Source organism: Girardinichthys multiradiatus, chromosome Y, assembly GCF_021462225.1.
Source record: "Girardinichthys multiradiatus isolate DD_20200921_A chromosome Y, DD_fGirMul_XY1, whole genome shotgun sequence".
Classification (NCBI taxonomy): domain Eukaryota; kingdom Metazoa; phylum Chordata; class Actinopteri; order Cyprinodontiformes; family Goodeidae; genus Girardinichthys; species Girardinichthys multiradiatus.
In genome coordinates this window covers 11,773,923-11,793,090 of record NC_061818.1, presented here as the reverse complement: position 1 = coordinate 11,793,090, position 19,168 = coordinate 11,773,923, and the positions used below count along the sequence as shown (strand labels likewise).

The following is a 19,168-nucleotide window of genomic DNA, read 5'->3' as shown; positions in this document are numbered from 1 at the left end:
CGAAGAGGGACGGGCCAGGCTCCGTGCCAGCCTCAATCAGATCAAGGTCTGTGAAACTACTAACAAGGCTAGCAGACATTTAAAAAATGCCGCAGTGAAAACCCATACACAGAAAGAAGACATAAACAGTATTGAAAAAAACAACTACGGTATTTCAGTAACATAATATCCTAATGCCTAACTCTAACACATAACTGCATAGGAATAGAAACGGTCCAGTTTATGCATTCATAATCAAAGTAAATGTCATATTAGTTTTGGGGTGTTAAATGATTTATTTAAACTATTCTTTTTTAGGTGGTCTGTTAATACAGTTTACCGTCCATTCATTCATACATTGTGTATACCCAATTGCCCATTTAAGGTAGCAGGAGGGGTGGTTGGGGGGATTGTGTCTATCTCCAGCAGTCAGTGGGCAAGGCTGGACAGGTTGCCATTTCATCACAGGACAACTCAGAGACACACAAGGCTAACAACCCCACATAGCCACACTCATATCTTTGAGTAACCAGTTAAGCTAGCAGTCATGTTTAAGGACTGTGAGAGGAAGCCTGAGTACTCAGATAACCCACGCATGCACAGGAAGAACATGCAAACTCCATGCAGTAAAAACTTAGACTGGAAATCACATAAACAATTATTAAATACAACAGTTGGTTCTACAAAATATGATTTCATCCACACAATGCCATAATAATGCATAGACCCCCCCACACAATATTTTAACAGATGTTCCTTAGTAAGTTCCAAATCTTCATACATTTCTTTGACTCTGTGGTGGCATCAGCCATCTTCTATGTTGTTATGTGTTGAAAAGCAGTTAGGTAAGCTCACCAGGTCTGTCCTAGGATGCCCCCTAGATGCAGTACATGTGGTGGAAGACAGAAGGACTCTAGCAAAAATAACATCACTGCTAGACAATGTTTCCCACCCCATACATGAAACTGTTGCAGAACTGGAGAGCTTCTTCAGTTGCAGACTGCTGAATCCTAGGTGTGCAAAGGAGCGTTATCACAGATCCTTCCTCCCAGCGGCTGTTTGACTTTATTTGCATCACTGCTCCCAGCAAGCATAACAAGCATCTATATCCCTGCAGGTATTTCCACAGTTTTCCATTTTTATCGTATTGCTGTTTCTCATGCACAATTACAAATGAGCGTTTTGTAAATTTTCAAATCACTCTACTCAGTTGCACATTTCATTTAGTCTGTGTATGCCATTTCTAATGCACAAATGAGTAATATTTTTTGTGAAGTATTTCTTTTTCCTATGTATTTCTTTCCTTTTCTTGGACGTTCTAGACTTACTTTTGATTTTTACCTTAGAATATTGTGCCATCTTTTAGTTGTGGTGGTGGCAGCATCATGCTGAGGGTCTGCTTGGTCACTTGTACTGATTCAATGCATAAAATGAATTCAGTGGGAAAGAAATGAGACTCTTCAAATTCTATAGCTTCAAAACAAATCAACAACTAGATGGTTGAAAGATGGACACAACTGGGTGTTTGAACAGGGTATGGGTCCCAAGGACACAATGAACCTGATTTTGGATAAAACACAATAAAATAATGAATACAGGCCCAAAGAATGGATAGAGGCCCAAATAAACGCTCACCCTCAGCCTTCCTGAATATTTATGGAGTCAGCTGAGCAAATTCTTCTGCGCCTCCCCAAAGATTTTTGATGGGGTTAGGGTTTAGACTCTCTAGATGGTAATCCAAGTGTGAAAAGGATTTCTCATGGTTCTTTAACAACTCCTGCACAACTTTAGGCTGACGAGTCCTGGCATTCATTTTGGAATATGCCCATCAGGGAAGAAGAAATCCACAGATGGAATAACCTGGTCATTCAGTATATTTAGGTAGTCGGTTGACCTCATTCGTTGGGCACATAACGTTGATGAACCAAGACCCGGCCAACTGCAGCAACCCCAGATCACAGCACTGCCCCCACAGGCTTTAATGGTAAGCACCAGGCATGATGGGTGCATGCCTTCATGCGCATCTCCCCTCAGCGTTATGGCCCCATCTCTCTGGTACACGGTAAATCTGTACTCATCAGATCACGTCGCCTTCTTCCATTGCTCCAGAGTTCAATCTTTATACTTCCTATAGCAAACTGAAGCATTTTATTCCCTGATTAGCCTCCCTTATTAGTGGTTTTCTTAAGGTCCCGACCCCATTGTGCTGGGTGAAATACACTTAGACCTTTTTAACATGGCCGTGAGTTCTGCTGTCAGTTATTTTGGAAAAATAATCACTATCAGCACAAGCCAAAATAATGACTCAAAAAGGGAAGGACACACCTCTAACACTCAACAAACAAGACATGCTGTATATATGATGATGATGATAAGCACTAGAGGAAATAGAAGCGGCGCACGTAAAACATGATGTTTCTTAAAATATACTCATTATCATAAAATTAGACAAGGTAAAGAGGTTTTCCAGTCTCCCAGACAGTTTGGTTTATTCATAACAAACCTTAAGTGTTACATAGTGGAACATCAGGATGTACACTGTATTGCGTCTGCTAAAAGCAGGTTTCTTTTAGATTGCTTCATTTACAGTTTTATACAAAGTAGACCAAAACCATTTTTTGGTTTTATGTTCCTCTTTCGGTGTATGTGCTAATTGGTCTGTTATTTCTCTGAAATTTGGAACAAATTTTGGTCACTCATATTTTAACTGGATAAAAAGAAACAATCTTGACAAACTGCCTAAAAAATCTATTTATCTTTGTTGTGGGCTTGATTTGAAAACTTTCTTACTGTTACTGGCAGTGTTGCTGAATTAACTTAATTTGCCCTGACTATTTAGTGGAACTTATGAGGTCACATACCACAAAAATTGAGGCAAAAAATAATCTAGATTTATTCTTTACAAATTGATAAAAAAAAGGACTGTTGTCTGAGTGCCAAAAAGAAGTCCAACAGATTTAGCTACACAAGTGGAAAATTATGGCTGATGCTATAATGCTCTGCTGACCCCCTTTTTTCCTTCAGAACTGCCTTAATCCTTTGTGGCATAGATTTAACAAGGTACTGGAAACATTCCTCAGAGAGTTTGGTCCATATTGACATGATAGCATCACACAGATGCTGCAGATTTTTCGGCTGCACATCCATGATGCGAATCTCCCGTTCCACCACATCCCAAAGGTGCTCTATTGGATTGAGATCTGGTGACTGTGGAGGCCATTTGAGTACAGTGAACTCATTGTCATGTTCAAGAAACGAGTCTGAGATGATTCGTGCTTTATGACATGGCGCGTTATCCTGCTGGAAGAAACCAACAGAAGATGGGTACACTGTGGTCATAAAGGGATGGACATGGTCAGCACCAATACTCAGGTAGGCTGTGGCATTGACATGATGCTCAATTGGTACTAAGAGGCCCAAAGTGTGCCAAGAAAATATCCCCCACACCATTACACCACCACCACCAGCCTGAACCGTTGATACAAGGCTGGATGGATCCATGCTTTCATGTCCCAAATTCTGACCCTACCATCTGAATGTTGCAGCAGAAATCAAGACTCATCAGACCAGGCAACGTTTTTCCAATCTTCTATTGTCCAATTTTGGTGAGCCTGTGCAACTGTAGCCTCAGTTTCCTGTTCTTAGCTGACAGGAGTGGCACCTGGTGTGGTCTTCTGCTGCTGTAGCCCATCCGCCTCAAGGTTTGACGTGTTGTGCGTTCAGAGATGTTCTTCTGCACACCTTGGTTGTAACGAGTGGTTATTTGAGTTACTGTTGCCTTTCTATCAGCTCGAACCAGTCTGGTCATTCTCCTCTGACCTCTGACATCAACAAGGCATTTGCAACCACAGAACTGCCGCTCACTGGATATTTTCTATTTTTCGGGCCATTCTTTGTAAACCCTAGAAATGGTAGTGTGTGAAAATCCCAGTAGATCAGCAGTTTCTGAAATACTCAGACCAGCCCGTCTGCCTCTTAAATCGCCTTTATTCTCCATTCTGATGCTCGGTTTGAACTGCAGCAGATCATCTTGACCATGTCTACATGCCTAAATGCATTGAGTTGCTGCCATGTGATTGGCTGATTAGAAATTTGCGCTAACGAGCAGTTGGATATATATATGTATATGTGTATGTGTATATATGTAGTTTGGAAGCTCAATTTCAAGATCGCTGATTCGTGATTTCGCTGTCAATCAAAAAGGGATTCAGCCTCAGACAGATCATCCAGAAGCTGAACGTCCGGGCAGCCAAGGCCAACCCACTGCCTCATAGACTCCCAGAGATGCTGAGCGTCCGATAGGCGGGACAAAGCTCAGCATTTTTGCTTTGCTATTGAACTCACCGTTTAAAGCACTGTGAAGCTATGGGAATGAGTGAGAGGAAAGCCGCGTCGTTACCAGTGATAAGAAGCAGATTCTGAACAAAAGTTGCGCGCGTTGTATTGCATATTTAGTCAATGACATCTACACACAACAGTATATATTCAATATAGGACATCTGTGTATCTGTTAAAACCTGTATTCAAACACCTGTGGGTGTAAGTGTGAGGTTGCTTGTGTATATAAGGTTTCTCCATAAAAAAATGCTATAGAGAGTGTCAAAATAAGGTGAGATCTTTCCATGTAATCCATGCAACATTTAGTAACTGCTCACGGTTACAATAAATATCCTTATATCCTTATGTGTAATCCATGCAATAATTATTAAAACACACAGTTGAAGCAGTAGGGAGTGAAACAAGCATGTTCTCATATTCTGGAGCTGAGATACTGGAGAGGCCTGTGTGGAGCCACATATTATCTGCCACATGTTATCTGTCTTATCTTTTGCAAAAATATAAACAAGTACATCCAAAGAAATGATGTATGATGATTTTATATTTGTTCACACGTATTGAGTAAAATTAGTAGTCTTTGATTAACAAGTTAAAAGATGCATGATTGAAAGGTGGTTAAGAACTGAGAATTAGAGGAAAAACATTAAGGTTTGACATTCTCAATCAGCTATATATGAAAGAAATATAACATTAATCATTTGTAAAGCATGAATAAAAAGAGTGAAGTGATGGTTTTGCAACAGTGTTTTAAAGTAAATGCTGAAAGCTGAAGAATTGAAAGTATAATACTGTGTAAATTTTGAAACTGAGCAGATTAGGGAAAAATTGGAGGATGACTAGGAGTGACGAGAGCCAGCTGCATGCTAACGGGAGGAAGGGAGGATGCGACTACAGACCAGCGTGGCTATTATTGGCATCTCCAAGGCTGAGAAGCAGAATCAGTAGGTCACAATGACCATGACTAAAGTATTGAGCAATAATCAAGAAGCTGAGCTGAATAGGTTGCGCAATAACTAAGAAGCCTAATAAGGGCCTGACTGGTGAAAGCATCAAGCGCTATAAAAACAATGCTGAGAGCAGAAATGGGGTTGTTTCCTCGCAGAAGACCAGCGAACAAGTTCGGACGGAGAAAAGAAGCTTGGATGGAAAAGGAACAGAGACACAGCCCCACTGATCGACTGCATTAAAAAGAGGATCAACCCGTGGGCCCAGAAAGGACTGTGCCTCAGAATTAAGAATCTGATTTCATCTAAAGCCTTTTTATTCAGACAACAGAAGTGAACTTGATCGGTGAACAGCTGATTGCTCTAGGTTTCAGGCTTCTGGAAGTCCTGAATCAACCTCATTTATGTCTCCGGGTTTCCTTCAACTCTTCAGCCTCTGGAAACTACTGTCTTCTGAGACAAATAACAACAAAGATCCTGTTTAACCATCAAAGCCTGGAGCATCAGTGCCTGCCACTTAAAGGAAGAAAACTGAAGATTGAGTCGTATTCCATTCAAGAAACCACTCGTTGTTACCAGAAGAATTTTTCTCCATCATGTGCATGGATGAGCCTCCGTCTTCAAAGCCTCTCCAAACTCACTAGTTTCAGCATCAGGAAAAGACAAGTTGAGTTGATTGATTCATTTCTATTATTGAAATTATTTTGTGTTGCCGAATTTAAGCTGTTACCGACCCCTGCAAAAGCGTTACTAATTAAAGAAAGCATATAAAATTCTAGTTAAATTGTGGACATTCAATTATTTGAGTCACCGTATTGTTGGTTTTTCATTGGTGGTAAAAAGTCTTGTTGCCTGGTTCTAAGATATTTTAGGAGGTTTTTATAGGTTGCCTTAGTCAAGTTTGTTAAAACAGCGCCCTTGGGGCTATTGCTGAGCTAATAAAATTTACCTAGCCCATATACCAAGAGCCAGTTGTAAATTAGGGAATGAGCAGCCGTGAACAAAAGTGACTGTCGAAGGTGTGGATGACTGCGATAGGCTACTCGGTCGCCCGGACCTCCAGTTGAAGAAGGGCGAGACTTTTGGATGAAGGCTGTCAGAAGCTAGGCAAGTCATTTCCCGACACCAGCTTAAACAGAACTTTCAGTAAACCTGCTTAGTAAGATCTTTCAGGTTTAGGGAAGTCCGGACCCGTTAGATGGAGAGCTGGATTGAACAATCCCTTTAGACATGGGGAAGTAGGAGGGAGGGGTTAGCTCATCGGACAACGAAAAGAGTGTGAGAAGCCAGAGACTTGCCCCCCTGGACCTGCGACAGACATGGAAGAGATCTGAGCCACAGATATATGACGCCCCCCAGAGCCCAGGAACCCTGGGACGACCACTGCCAGGGCTACCACAACCCCCCAGAGAAGAGGAGAGGAGAGCCCCAGGGAAACCAACCAGCAGCCACAGTGCAGAAGCCCCAGGCAGCTGCAGCAACGAGCCCACAGGATCCACCAGCAGCTGTCTACGCTAGAGCAGATCCAGCCATGGACCGAGAGGCCCGAGACCCCAGGACACGTAACCCCCCAAGCAGAGGCCCGACAGAGCCAGGGGGCCGAGGCCCTGGCAAGCAGCCACCAGGAGTGAGATGGCACACACCAAAGCACCCAGCCCTGGACACCAAAAACCATCAATACACTAGCGGGCAGAGACACCAGCCACCGGCAGGGAGTGTGGTGGGGAGGAAATAGGCCCCACATTTAATCGGAGGCCTAAGCTGATCCAGTAGAGGGAGCAGCCCAAAATCCAACCTAACAAAAAAACAGACACACAAATTCACAATCACACGTTCCCACCCTCATACATACACATAAAAACACTCTCACCCACACGCCCAACGTAAAGAAACACAACAATGGGCATTGTACACTCATTCATACTCCCCATACATACACTATACTCCCAGGTCCAGGTACCGATACCCAAGAGGGGCAACCAGCCCCCAGACCCAGGAGGTAGTCCCCTTGATTCCAGGGTGGCTACAGGCAAGCCGCCCCAGCACCAGCCCAGACCAGTGCCGGCACCACCTGAGCCTGAATGACCCTGGCCCAGAGCCCGCACCCCCGCCCTGACCCCAGCCCCCAACGACCCCCATCTCCATCTGTACCTGGTACAAAAACAAGCCTGCCAACCAGAGCCGCTCCAGGACAAAGCAGTCCCAACCCCCCAATGAATTCCGATCTCAACCCCATGAGCCCCCCACCCCTGATGAACCCCAACATGATTTTCCCCACAGGGCCACCCCCAACTAGGAAACATATATTGAACACTGACCCCAAATGCCACGAATCCCCACCCCACAGAGGCACACCACCACAAACAAGCTCCATCCCTGAAAAGCCGGTGAAGACACATCCACAAAGCGCACCCTTCCCTCCACCGGACAGTGCGCTCCGAGGGCAAGGCAAGGTACCCCCGTTTGCCGAATTCCAACAAAGGAGGGAGGTACAGGCACATCCACCGGGCCCAAGGCTAGGGACAGGCACCGGGCCCCGAGAACCAACCAAAAACCAGGACCAACATCCCAGCCCCCCAGAAACGCAGAAACCCTCAAACCCCGATCACCAACCCCGACACTCAGTCCCCCATCCGAAGATGCCACCGACCCGCAACAATGTCATGACCTGTATATATTTTTTGGGGAGACATTATGATGATGAAAAAAGAGTTTTGTAAGGAAAATATGGGTTAGATATCTTCATCATGTTATTTACCAATAGCATATGCATACTTTTGCAAGATACTATTGTAAAACCAGCTCCAAATTTAGTAAAATGTTCAGTTCCAGTAGAACTGTGTTTCACGTTGGTGGTGCTGGAATGGGCTAACACAAAGATCAGGGGAGGTTTTAGGAAATATTACTCCTCTGTGTTTAAACAATATTCTCTGGGTAGGCTTTTTTAGTAGCTATCCCTCACAGTGGCACAAAGGGGATTGAATCAGAGAAAGTCCCATGCTGTACATTTGTTACCCCTCCACGAGGAAGACTTTCTCTGATTCAATCTGGTCACTGATTGTTCAGGATCTTCAAGCTGCTGCCACATAACCACAGGAAGTGAAGAAACATAGCAGTTTTAAATTTCCAACAATGATTTATTGGTGATCCATTTTGGGTTCTTGTTGAAGGAACAATGTCAGTAGCTATTTCCATGCATCCCACCTCAGACAGCAGCTAGGTGAAGGATGTATAATAAACTGTTTTAATACCTGCATTAATAGCGGCAATAAAAGTGCATCTTAATTTAGATCCAAAACCTGTTCATAATACATTTTTGACAAAACATTTGAGTGATTCATTTGAGTTATTTGTGTAATTGCTTTGATATTTACATATTCTTTAGATTTTAGTACTTTTACTGTTTATATCCTAAACGAGTTACTTTTGTTTTCATGTCCAAGGTGGGTTTTACATTTTAAATGCCTGACAATTAAATGGGTAACCCCATATATTAGAATTAAATATTGATTCCCATTCCTTTGCACCTCTTTGTCTTGTTGTGTATGAGGGGTTGGCAGAAAGCGAAAAAGGAGAGCACCTATTGGCTGTGAATTACACCCCCCCCCCCCCCCCCCACCCCACCCCTCTCACCCCCCGGAGAAATACACGCTCTGTCTCTCCTCCTCTGCATCATTAGCTATCCATCCTTATCCTCACCCAAACCCGACGATTTCCCCCACCTTCTAGCTATGTCTGCAAGCGTTCCCATGGCAACTGTCGCACTGCCTGCCTAGCAACAAGCTTTCCTTTCATTGGGAAAAAAAATGAGGGAGGAACAGAATAAGCATAAGAGGGGGATGTGGGGGTTGCAATTTTTTCTTTTTTTTTTTTGCTTTGGGTGTGTGAGGATGGTAGTGTAACAGCAACATGTTGCAGTGGACCTACAGAATTACTCCCTTCTCTCTACTCTGCACCTGCACAGCCTTTCTCGGTTTTCTTTGAGTAAAATTCTACTTGGCTTTGACAAAGAAGTGAAAGAAAAAAACTGTTTTGAACTAATTTAACTTTACAGTACATTATTTTTGCCCCACCCTTCAAAACCTCTGATAGAGCTCTTTTTCTATCACTTCACCAATAATGATTCGTATCAAACTAAATGAATTGTTGCAAAATGTATCAAAACAATGTTAAAAACATCTGTGATCCCAGTTTGTTTATTGCACAGAATATTCTGCATTTTTCCACAAGTTCCAACCTATTTATAGAACAGGTTGGAACTACATGTACTTTGTGTATATGTATATGTGCATTTATCACGATGATAAGGTGAAGTGAGGTGAAATGATATTCTTGTACATTTTAAATCTAAAATACACTAAATAGTTGTTTTGCTACACAGAAGAAGCACTGTGGCCATGCTGCCATCTGCTGATGGCCTTGTAGAGACATTTTCCTCTTCACATTTGAGGTTAGGTATGTAATCTGGAATTGCTTGTTTAAGAGTCAGTGTTGTAAAACCCATGCAGGATTATGCAAAAATTTTAGTTTTAAAATCTTTCCCAGAAGTCATTATTCAGACCGATTTATTCCAAGTCCGAACAAATGCTGCTCCAGCTAGTATGAATAAATCTCTTATGTTCTGAAGGTCTGTAATAGGACAGTTGAGAAAGAGCAGACACTCGTTTTGTCTCTGTCTGGTTGGCAATCAGCCTGTTTCGTCTTATGCAGAGACTATAATAGAAACTTGCCAAGTGTGCAACCTTTCCTCACTGCCTGTGCTCGTGAGCACTTGTCAGCTAAATCTTTACATTTCTCCGAAGAACACCTCATCAAAGACAACTGTCCTTGTCAAAAATCAAAGCCTTATTTGAAAATGTCCCTCCATCACTTTTCTTTACCTGGTTAATCCTTTCAGGGTCGCTGATGCCTATCTGAAGGGGTCACTGTGGAAAGAGGTCAGGTACAACTTGGACAGGCAACCCAGGGGACAAATAACCATGCATGACCACACGCACCTACTGACACTTCTACCCAAGCATGCACATGCAAAATCTCCAAACTACATGAAAGCCTGTTATGGCAGAAAGACACATCCATTCTGAAAACATGATCTTGTAATGCAACTCATAGAACCTTCAACCTGGCATAGTACTTGAGATTAATGAAACATCATGACACTGAATATGTCAAATGTATTTGTTTTTAAATAGGAAAATGCACAGAAACACAGTCTGGACTGACTTATTGCCACTTCAGATCAAACAGTAACAAAGGAATGAGTTCCAAAAACTAGTCACAAACAAAACTGTACAAGTTGCGGTGTTTGTCCTAAAGCAAATTTATGAATGCTAAAAACATGATTCAAAACATTTCAGCGAGCCTTCAGGTTCTGTGAGTGATGTTTTGTTATACCCGTTAGTGATTAAATCTCTGGGTGTATTCACCTTTTGTGTCTGATTGTATTTATAGGCTTTAATTAGACACATCTCAGCAGTGGAAACCTGTGTGATAAATAAAACCCACCTTAAATACTTCATCTAATCTGGCGGTGTCGGGTGATAATGTCATGTAGTCCGTTTTGTGAGGTGTGTGTTCTTTGTTGTCACAGTGTATAGAATACACAGTATTTTACTTTTTATAAATATACACAAAGGACTCTTATTTATGAGCAACAGAGATAGCAGGTGAGGTCACAGCAAGTTGTTGTTAAACAGCAGATAATATGAGTGTTTAAAGATAATATATTCCGCTCCGGGTCAGTTCACCACTTCACCAATTTGTACCCATATTTAGTTTCCACATGTTGCCGTCCTACTACCATTTCAATGCCCATAAAAAAAAATTGATACCCAGGTCATTAAAAAAAAAGAGGATCGGTTTTTTTGCTGTTTCATTTTTAATGAATTATGTAAATAGTCAGAAAAATGCTAAAATTGCCCATCTAATCTAATTTATTTAACTGTATATTATTTTCTGATCTCTGGTAACAGTTTAGGACCTCTGATCTAACCAAACAACTTCCTGCTGGTAGATAGTATTTATTTGAGTCACATGACCATGTTTTCCTTTAATAAAAAAGTTGAAAATGGAACATTACTTTTAATTGCCAGGTTTTAAATCAGGTGCAAAACATTCACTAGGTGGGTACAAATGAATGTATGGAACCTGGTTTTTTAAGGTATCAAATTACCAAACATTCAATGGTACGAAATGGCAAAGGGGCCAAATGACCAGCGCTGAGTACATTAGAAAACAACACGCAACTACTTAAACATGAAAGTCCTTCTGAATACAAGGACAAGCCTGTATTGCTGTTTTTCTGTGCTAAATGACCTTAAAAATCCAACCATCAGCACACATCGACTATCACCCATGGTCATCAGTTGATTTTGGACATGAGCTGTTCTGTGAAAAGCTTCTTCAGCTGAGCCACCTCTTCAGAGAGAGAGCTGAGCTGAGTCTTCAGGTAAGTGTTCTCATGCTGATACTGGACTTCACTTTGGCCAGGCGTGGGAGGAGACTGGACGTTACAGCCAGCATTAGAAGCACCATAATGAGGAATCTGACTCTCCCTCCTACACTCCTCGCCGTCCAGTTGCTGAACCCAGGAGCCAGCAGATTGCCCTGCTCCTGCTTCACCTCCCCTCAGTCCTTTACTTGCCTCCTGAGGACCTTCCCGTCTTGCAGTGGAGATAGGGGGGCTGCGTCTGGCGCTGGTATTATCGCACCCAACATCAATGCCCTCGCCGCTTCCAGGTGTCTTGAAATGTAGCTTGTGAGGAAGATTTTTTATCACTTCCACTTGGTCCTGCTTCTCAACACTGAGTGCTGCAGGGTGGTGGACATCAGCAGGTGAGTGCTGGAGGTCATAGCCTAACTCTTCCACTCTGTGCGGTGAAAATTTCCCATGGTCACCAAAGCGGTCTTCAAAAAAGATGGGGCTGCCTACACTGGACCCACCTGGCGTAGAAAACCCAGAATCCTCTGATAGGTTACCTGCCTCCCTAGAACCCCTGGTGCTTGACTGCCCTAAGTGGTTGTTGGGATGTGGTGCTGGGGAGGTTTGAGGCCCTGCATCGCCTCTGTGCGAATAATATTGAGGAGTCAGGTTTTGAACATTGTGCTGAGAAGCTCCAGCAAGTGGTAGAATTTGTGTGTTGGAAGGATCTTTAATCAAACCAAAGCGGAATTTCAGAGCCAGCAGTTCCGCCCTTAGCCGGGCATTCTCCTCCAGCAGAGCGAGAACCCGGCTCTCCAGGACCATGTCGTTCACTCGCCGCTTCTCCCGAGAACGTTTGGCTGCCTCATTGTTCTTCCTCCTTTTGTCCCAGTAGCTGTCGTCCTTTTTGTCCTGAGGGATGAACTCGCGCTTGCGTCGGGCAGTGGCAGCAGGGCTCTCTTTACGTTTAATGGCTGAGGTGCGACCCAGCAGAGAGCGAGCCAGCATGTTGCTGGAGGTCAGTATGGACACAGCCTCATCTGTAAAGGACAAAGGACCATCAGCTTCACTAGAAGCTGCTACATCAGATGAATCCATGGCATGGAGAACAGATAACTCCTGCTGGCCCCTCATACCCTGAGACTCATCCTCAAACATCATGCCAAGCATTGACTGGGAGGACAGTTGAGGGCTGACTTGAGCTTACTAAACTCTCAAGAACTCTTATAGCTGAGAATACTGCAGCACTGCCACCTAGTGGTAAAAGAACAGAAGGATTATAGTCGTTATGCAAGAGTCATTACAACACAATATTATGTAATCATATCACATCTCTTGAATAAAATTGGAGCAACATGTACCACCTCTTGACAAACGTCATTATCTGTTCAATATTAGACAAAAGGCGAAACGCTCAGAGGTAATCTTCCCGATAAGACTTCAAGCACTCTTTAGGGGGAATACAGAAACCCTTATTTCAATCTAATTAAAATTGTATCCTGATTCTAAGTTTCTAATCTGATTTTTACTTGGGTAAAAATCTCGCAAGAATTGTAGACCTTTATTATTTTGAGACTGAGCGTAAAAGGTTATTGTTATCTTTAACAAGCCGGAATCACGTAATTGATGAACTGTTTCGGGTCGGGCTGTGCTCTGCATGCCTCACCAACACTGACCCACATGTCCTAATAAAAGGAACATACCGATCTCATGTCGGTCACTTTTAACTCTACCTGAGCTGACCTGCTTCTGTTTTCACAGATCATCGCTGAAATCTGATAGATTTTATTCACTGGGTCGCGACTGTTTACTGGTAACAGAAATAATCAAATGAACGCGTTTCATCTTTTAGAAACAGCACAGAGAAAATAACGTAAAGCCGTTTACGTAATGTTAATTGATCATCAGCTTGAAAGTGAAGATTTTGAATGTAACAAGATGCCTGATCACAATGTGTATTTCATTAATTTAAAATATGAAAATGAAGTTCATCCTACCTCAGTTATGTTCAGTCCTTTCCGAATAATTTCCTCTTTAATAATATCTTCGTCCCACTCAGAAAGAAGCTGCTGCCATGCCTCCCTCTCCGGTTAAATAGAGCAGAATCACTCAGCGCAGTTACTTAATATTATTATTCATTGGCGGGGAGCGCCTCCACTCTGCTCCACTTGGAATGCCACAGCTCCTATTTGTAACGACGAGTTCAGCTCAGGTCAGTTCCTATCCTCGCCCTGAGTGTGTGTGTGTGTGTGTGTGTGTGTTTGTGTGTGTGTGTTTGTGTTTCTGAGACCGCCTCCATCCTAGACCCTCTTTCGTTTTCATAACCAGACATAATTCTGAACAGTTTGATCTATCTTTTCTGTAAGCTATGGAAATGTTTGGCAGCTTTCATTCAGCCTGCTAATTGGCAGCATGCAGCAACAGATGGTAGAGGAGCAGCACAGTGCAGTGGTGGTTTTAAATATGGGTAACATTCTATCAGGGGTTGGCACAAGCATGTAAAAAACGTTTCCTCTGTTGCGCAGGAATTACTTTTAAATTGCTTTTTATATGTTCAATAAATGGGGATTGGGCTCCCTTATGGGTGGCAAACGGTTAAAACTGTAAAGGTTTGTTCCGCACCTGTGGAACAAATCAGAGCGGGGCCGGGGGTGGGGCAAATGACCGGGCCTTTTAATGAAGCTCCTCATAACATAATTTTACAACATACACAAACCCGCAACAGCGGGGCTTACAAGCTTCGGCAACACGGAAAAAACTGTTATTTTGAAGACCATCAAGGACATGAAATATAACACACCAAGAGAACAACAAAAACATTAGGCTACATGGTTATTAATGATAAAATAACACAAATTCAAAGCAGTTCAGCACTACGGACAGCATTGGATCATTTTGACAACTACTTTATCTATTTCAAATCAGTAGATTTTAAGTTTGCTAAAACTGGCACAGCGGCCCATATTTTTACAAATAAAATTTAAATATGAAGTACTTTAGGCCTACTAACCACTATTTGGAGGGCATACGACAAGCCTTGCACTTCGCAAACTCCTCCACGATGCTCTGTATGTCCAGTTTCTTTGCCCTCTCATTCTCTATGGACAGCATGGCAAGTCCTCTCAGTCTCTCCTGTCCCACTGTGCTCCTCAAGTGGTTTTTAATTAGTTTTAACTTGGAGAATGAGCGCTCAGAGGTTGCAACGGCGACGGGAAGAGTCAAAAATAAAAGGAGGACGGTGCAAACCTCACTGAAAGTAGAAGTTACTGCTGGGTGGTTGACAAGGAGCATTTTTGCCAAATCCGCAACAGATTTTTGCTTTGTTATCTGGTCCCAAAAAGAGGTTCTAAAACCAAACAGCTGGCCAGGGAAGCTGGGGCTGATGCCCCAACTGTAGTGCTCACTAAGCCGCCGGGCAACTTGGTGTAACTCCTCATCTCCTGCTTGCAGCAGTGTGTTGGGGTGAATTGCCTCAAACATTTTCACAGTTCTGTTTAAGCTGGTGAATCTTTGGGACAGTTGCTGGTTGATAATATCTAGACAGGCATTAAAAATGTGCACCCGAAAGTTGCTCTCTGCGTCAGTGAGGCGGCTGTCTTCAGAAAGTTCATCACAGTGACGCTTAACATTTCTGGCCATGGTTGCTTCAAACTGTGATTGACTTCCCCGTTTTCTGGATAGAGCAAGAGTGGCAGACTTAGCTTCAGCAAATTGTTCCCTAAACTCCATCAAAACGCTGATGGCGTTTTGCAGAAGAGCATGTGCTTTCAGAATATCTGCGTCCTTACCTTGCAGTAACTGTGAGACAGCGTTTATACACTCAAGAATCTTGGTTTGCATGTTGACCAAAAATATGAAAGAAAATTAGCTTGTGGTATTCTTGAGCGCAATTGCTTCACTGCGCTCCTCTTTTTTGTCACTGGTCAGGAATATTTTGACGAGGGCTTTTATAATGTCTCCATATTTGTGCCTTAACGCAAAAAGCGCATCATGTTGAGATGACCAGTAAGTGGGACAGAGGCGTTTTATTGTGACAGTTCTGCTCTCTGGCGTCATTAATTCCCTTAGGAGTGCCCGTTGTTTGATATTGTTTCCAAAAAAATTGTACAAGTTATCTAAAGTGTCATAGAACTGCTTCACTTCAGGGACATTTTCAACAGAGTTGTTGAGAGCAAGGTTGAGGTTATGAGCAGCGCAATGAACATAACCAGCAAGGGGCTCCCTCTCTGTTATTCTTGCCTGTACGCCTGAATATGCACCACTCGTATTCGCGGCCCCATCATAGCCCTGTCCGCAGCATTTAGACAGATCTATTCCATTTTTCTCTATAGAGCCCAGGATTTGGTTTTCAAGCTCAGGCGCTGACGAGCCCACAGTCGCTTCAAAACCTAAAAACACTTCATTGATCTGTATATCTGTTGGAATATCCATGTCATTCTTAACAACAGTTACATAACGGTACACATGGCTCAGCTGGTCTATCTTTGACGCATCTTACGTTGTGTCCTTGATAATGTAAGAAAACGGGGCTTGGTTTATTTAATTAATTATAACATCTTTCACACGTTGAGACAGGACGTAAATAATCTCATCTTGAATCTGGTGACTTAGGTATTTCACTGAACCTTCTGGTCGGTTAATTAGCTCTTTCAAAACAGGGTCGTAGCGAGCTAATAACTCGATTATTGACAAAAAGCTGCCAGCATTTCACTGACCTCAATCTTCCCTGTGGCCCCTGAATGCCAGGTTGCATGAAGCCAGAGTAAGAGTGACATTTATAATGCGCTCCAGGACCTGTCTCCAAAACAAGGCTGCATTACGCACATTCCTCTCCATTTCAGTATCTATTGTGCTGTTGAGTTTCCACTCCTCATAGACTATGCATGCACCAAGATGTATTTGCCTGGATTCATGCTTCTCAACTTTGACAGAAAGATGTTTCCAGTCTCTTATTCCGTTTACCCATGCATTGTTGTAATACGTGGCCTTTCGGTTAGCAAAAAGCATGCAAAGCTCACAGTAACAGCAGTCTATTTTGGGGGAATAGCACATCCAGCTGTGGGGACGTTTCATCCCAACGTTAGTGGTAGTGGTGTAATAACCTTCCGAAAAACACCGATTGTCTTTATCGGTGGGAAATGGACGTTTGGGTCGGCATGGGCCCATCTTCAGGATATATCTTGTAATGTTGGCGTCCTGGATGTTTCCATCAAAATTGGCCAGATCAGTCGGAAAATATTCCAGATGAGAGTTTTCACCTGTATCGGGAGCAGACCTGCTGCTGCTTTCATTTTCAGTGTCCAGCGTGGGTGAGGAGGGGGGCTGGTGGTCCGGCACCAGGTCTGGCTCTACCCTGGAGCAGCTAGAAACTGCTGAGTCCCTAACATCACCGCTATACCGCCGAGAGAGAAAAATGGGATATAAGCTAGGCGGGCTGGGCTGGGCTACTACAGTTTACAGTCACCAACAGTCTACAACTAACTCACACATTGTGAAAAGTGATTGTTCGAATGACTATCTGTAATTAACCTGGCTCCCTGGATGTGCAGGCCCTTTTGGCAGGCCTGAATACTGAGGAGGGGGGCTGCTGGTCCGGCACCAGGTCTGGCTCCACCCTGGAGCAGCTAGAAACTGCTGAGTCCCTAACATCACCGCTATACCACCGAGAGAGAAAAATGGGATATAAGCTAGGCGGGCTGGGCTGGGCTACTACAGTTTACAGTCACCAACAGTCTACAACTAACTCACACATTGTGAAAAGTGATTGTTCGAATGACTATCTGTAATTAACCTGGCTCCCTGGATGTGCTGGCCCTTTTGGCGGGCCTGAATACTGCCAACAAAAAAGTCGAGTTCATCTCCAGGACAACGAACAAAATACAGGGGTTGGACAATGAAACTGAAACACCTGTCATTTTAGTGTGGGAGGTTTCATGGCTAAATTGGACCAGCCTGGTAGCCAGTCTTCATTGATTGCACATTGCACCAGTAAGAGCAGAGTGTGAAGGTTCAATTAGCAGGGTAAGAGCACAGTTTTGCTCAAAATATTGAAATGCACACAACATTATGGGTGACATACCAGAGTTCAAAAGAGGACAAATTGTTGGTGCACGTCTTGCTGGCGCATCTGTGACCAAGACAGCAAGTCTTTGTGATGTATCAAGAGCCACGGTATCCAGGGTAATGTCAGCATACCACCAAGAAGGACGAATCACATCCAACAGGATTAACTGTGGATGCAAGAGGAAGCTGTCTGAAAGGGATGTTCGGGTGCTAAACCAGATTGTATCCAAAAAACATAAAACCACGGCTGCCCAAATCACGGCAGAATTAAATGTGCACCTCAACTCTCCTGTTTCCACCAGAACTGTCCGTCGGGAGCTCCACAGGGTCAATATACACGGTCGGGCTGCTATAGGCAAACCTTTGGTCACTCATGCCAATGCCAAACGTCGGTTTCAATGGTGCAAGGGGCGCAAATCTTGGGCTGTGGACAATGTGAAACATGTATTGTTCTCTGATGAGTCCACCTTTACTGTTTTCCCCACATCCGAGAGAGTTACAGCATGGAGAAGCCCCAAAGAAGCATACCACCCAGATTGTTGCATGCCAAAAGTGAAGCATGGGGGGTGGATCAGTGATGGTTTGGGCTGCCATATCATGGCATTCCCTTGGCCCAATACTTGTGCTAGATGGGCGCGTCACTGCCAAGGACTACCGAACCATTCTTGAGGACCATGTGCATCCAATGGTTCAAACATTGTATCCTGAAGGCGGTGCCGTGTATCTGGATGACAATGCACCAATACAAACAGCAAGACTGATGATAGATTGGTTTGATGAACATGAAAGTGAAGTTGAACATCTCCCATGGCCTGCACAGTCACCAGATCTAAATATTATTGAGCCACTTTAGGGTGTTTTGGAGGAGCGAGTCAGGAAACGTTTTCTTCCACCAGTATCACGTAGTGACCTGGCCACTATCCTGCAAGAAGAATGGCTTAAAATGCCTCTGACCACTGTGCAGGACTTGTATATGTCATTCCCAAGACGAACTGACGCTGTATTGTAGAGTGTTGTTGCCCAAGTGGTAATCACCAAGCCAGTGAAACTTAAACCTGAGCTAACATTGTTGTTATTTCTGCTTCCCGCTAGAAACCTGTGAGGTGTGGGCCAAACCTTCCAACCTGGACTCGGACTACCTGTACCCTCAACTACAGTTTGTGTATTTGGATTATTCATCTCAAGACTGTGGTTCGGTTCCTAACCCTCCTACTCCTGCCCTTGTGAGTACTCTGGCTGGCTCTGAACTATAATCTTGGACAGGCATTCTGGACTGCCTGACTTCCAAACCCTGTGGTACTTTCTCCATATTTCCCTGCCTTGTGATCAAGTAAGTAAACACCTTGGACTTCTGGATGTTAGTTTCTTCGTGACCTGAACTAATCTATATTTCTCTCTTCAGTAGACCCTGAAGTCCCTGCCA

The 19,168-nt window shown here is 43.5% G+C and overlaps 1 protein-coding gene across 1 annotated transcript; it reads right to left on the bottom strand.

Annotated features, from left to right (window-relative positions):
- Positions 1-10,423: 10,423 nt before the first annotated feature.
- LOC124864701 (nuclear factor interleukin-3-regulated protein-like) lies at positions 10,424-13,872 on the bottom strand. Its single transcript, XM_047359576.1, has 2 exons — positions 13,680-13,872; positions 10,424-12,936 (listed from the first exon to the last, which is right to left on the bottom strand). Exon 2 carries the CDS (start codon positions 12,850-12,852, stop codon positions 11,623-11,625), a length of 1,230 nt encoding a protein of 409 aa, XP_047215532.1. The 5' UTR covers positions 12,853-12,936; positions 13,680-13,872; the 3' UTR covers positions 10,424-11,622.
- Between the last annotated feature and the right edge of the window lie 5,296 nt (positions 13,873-19,168).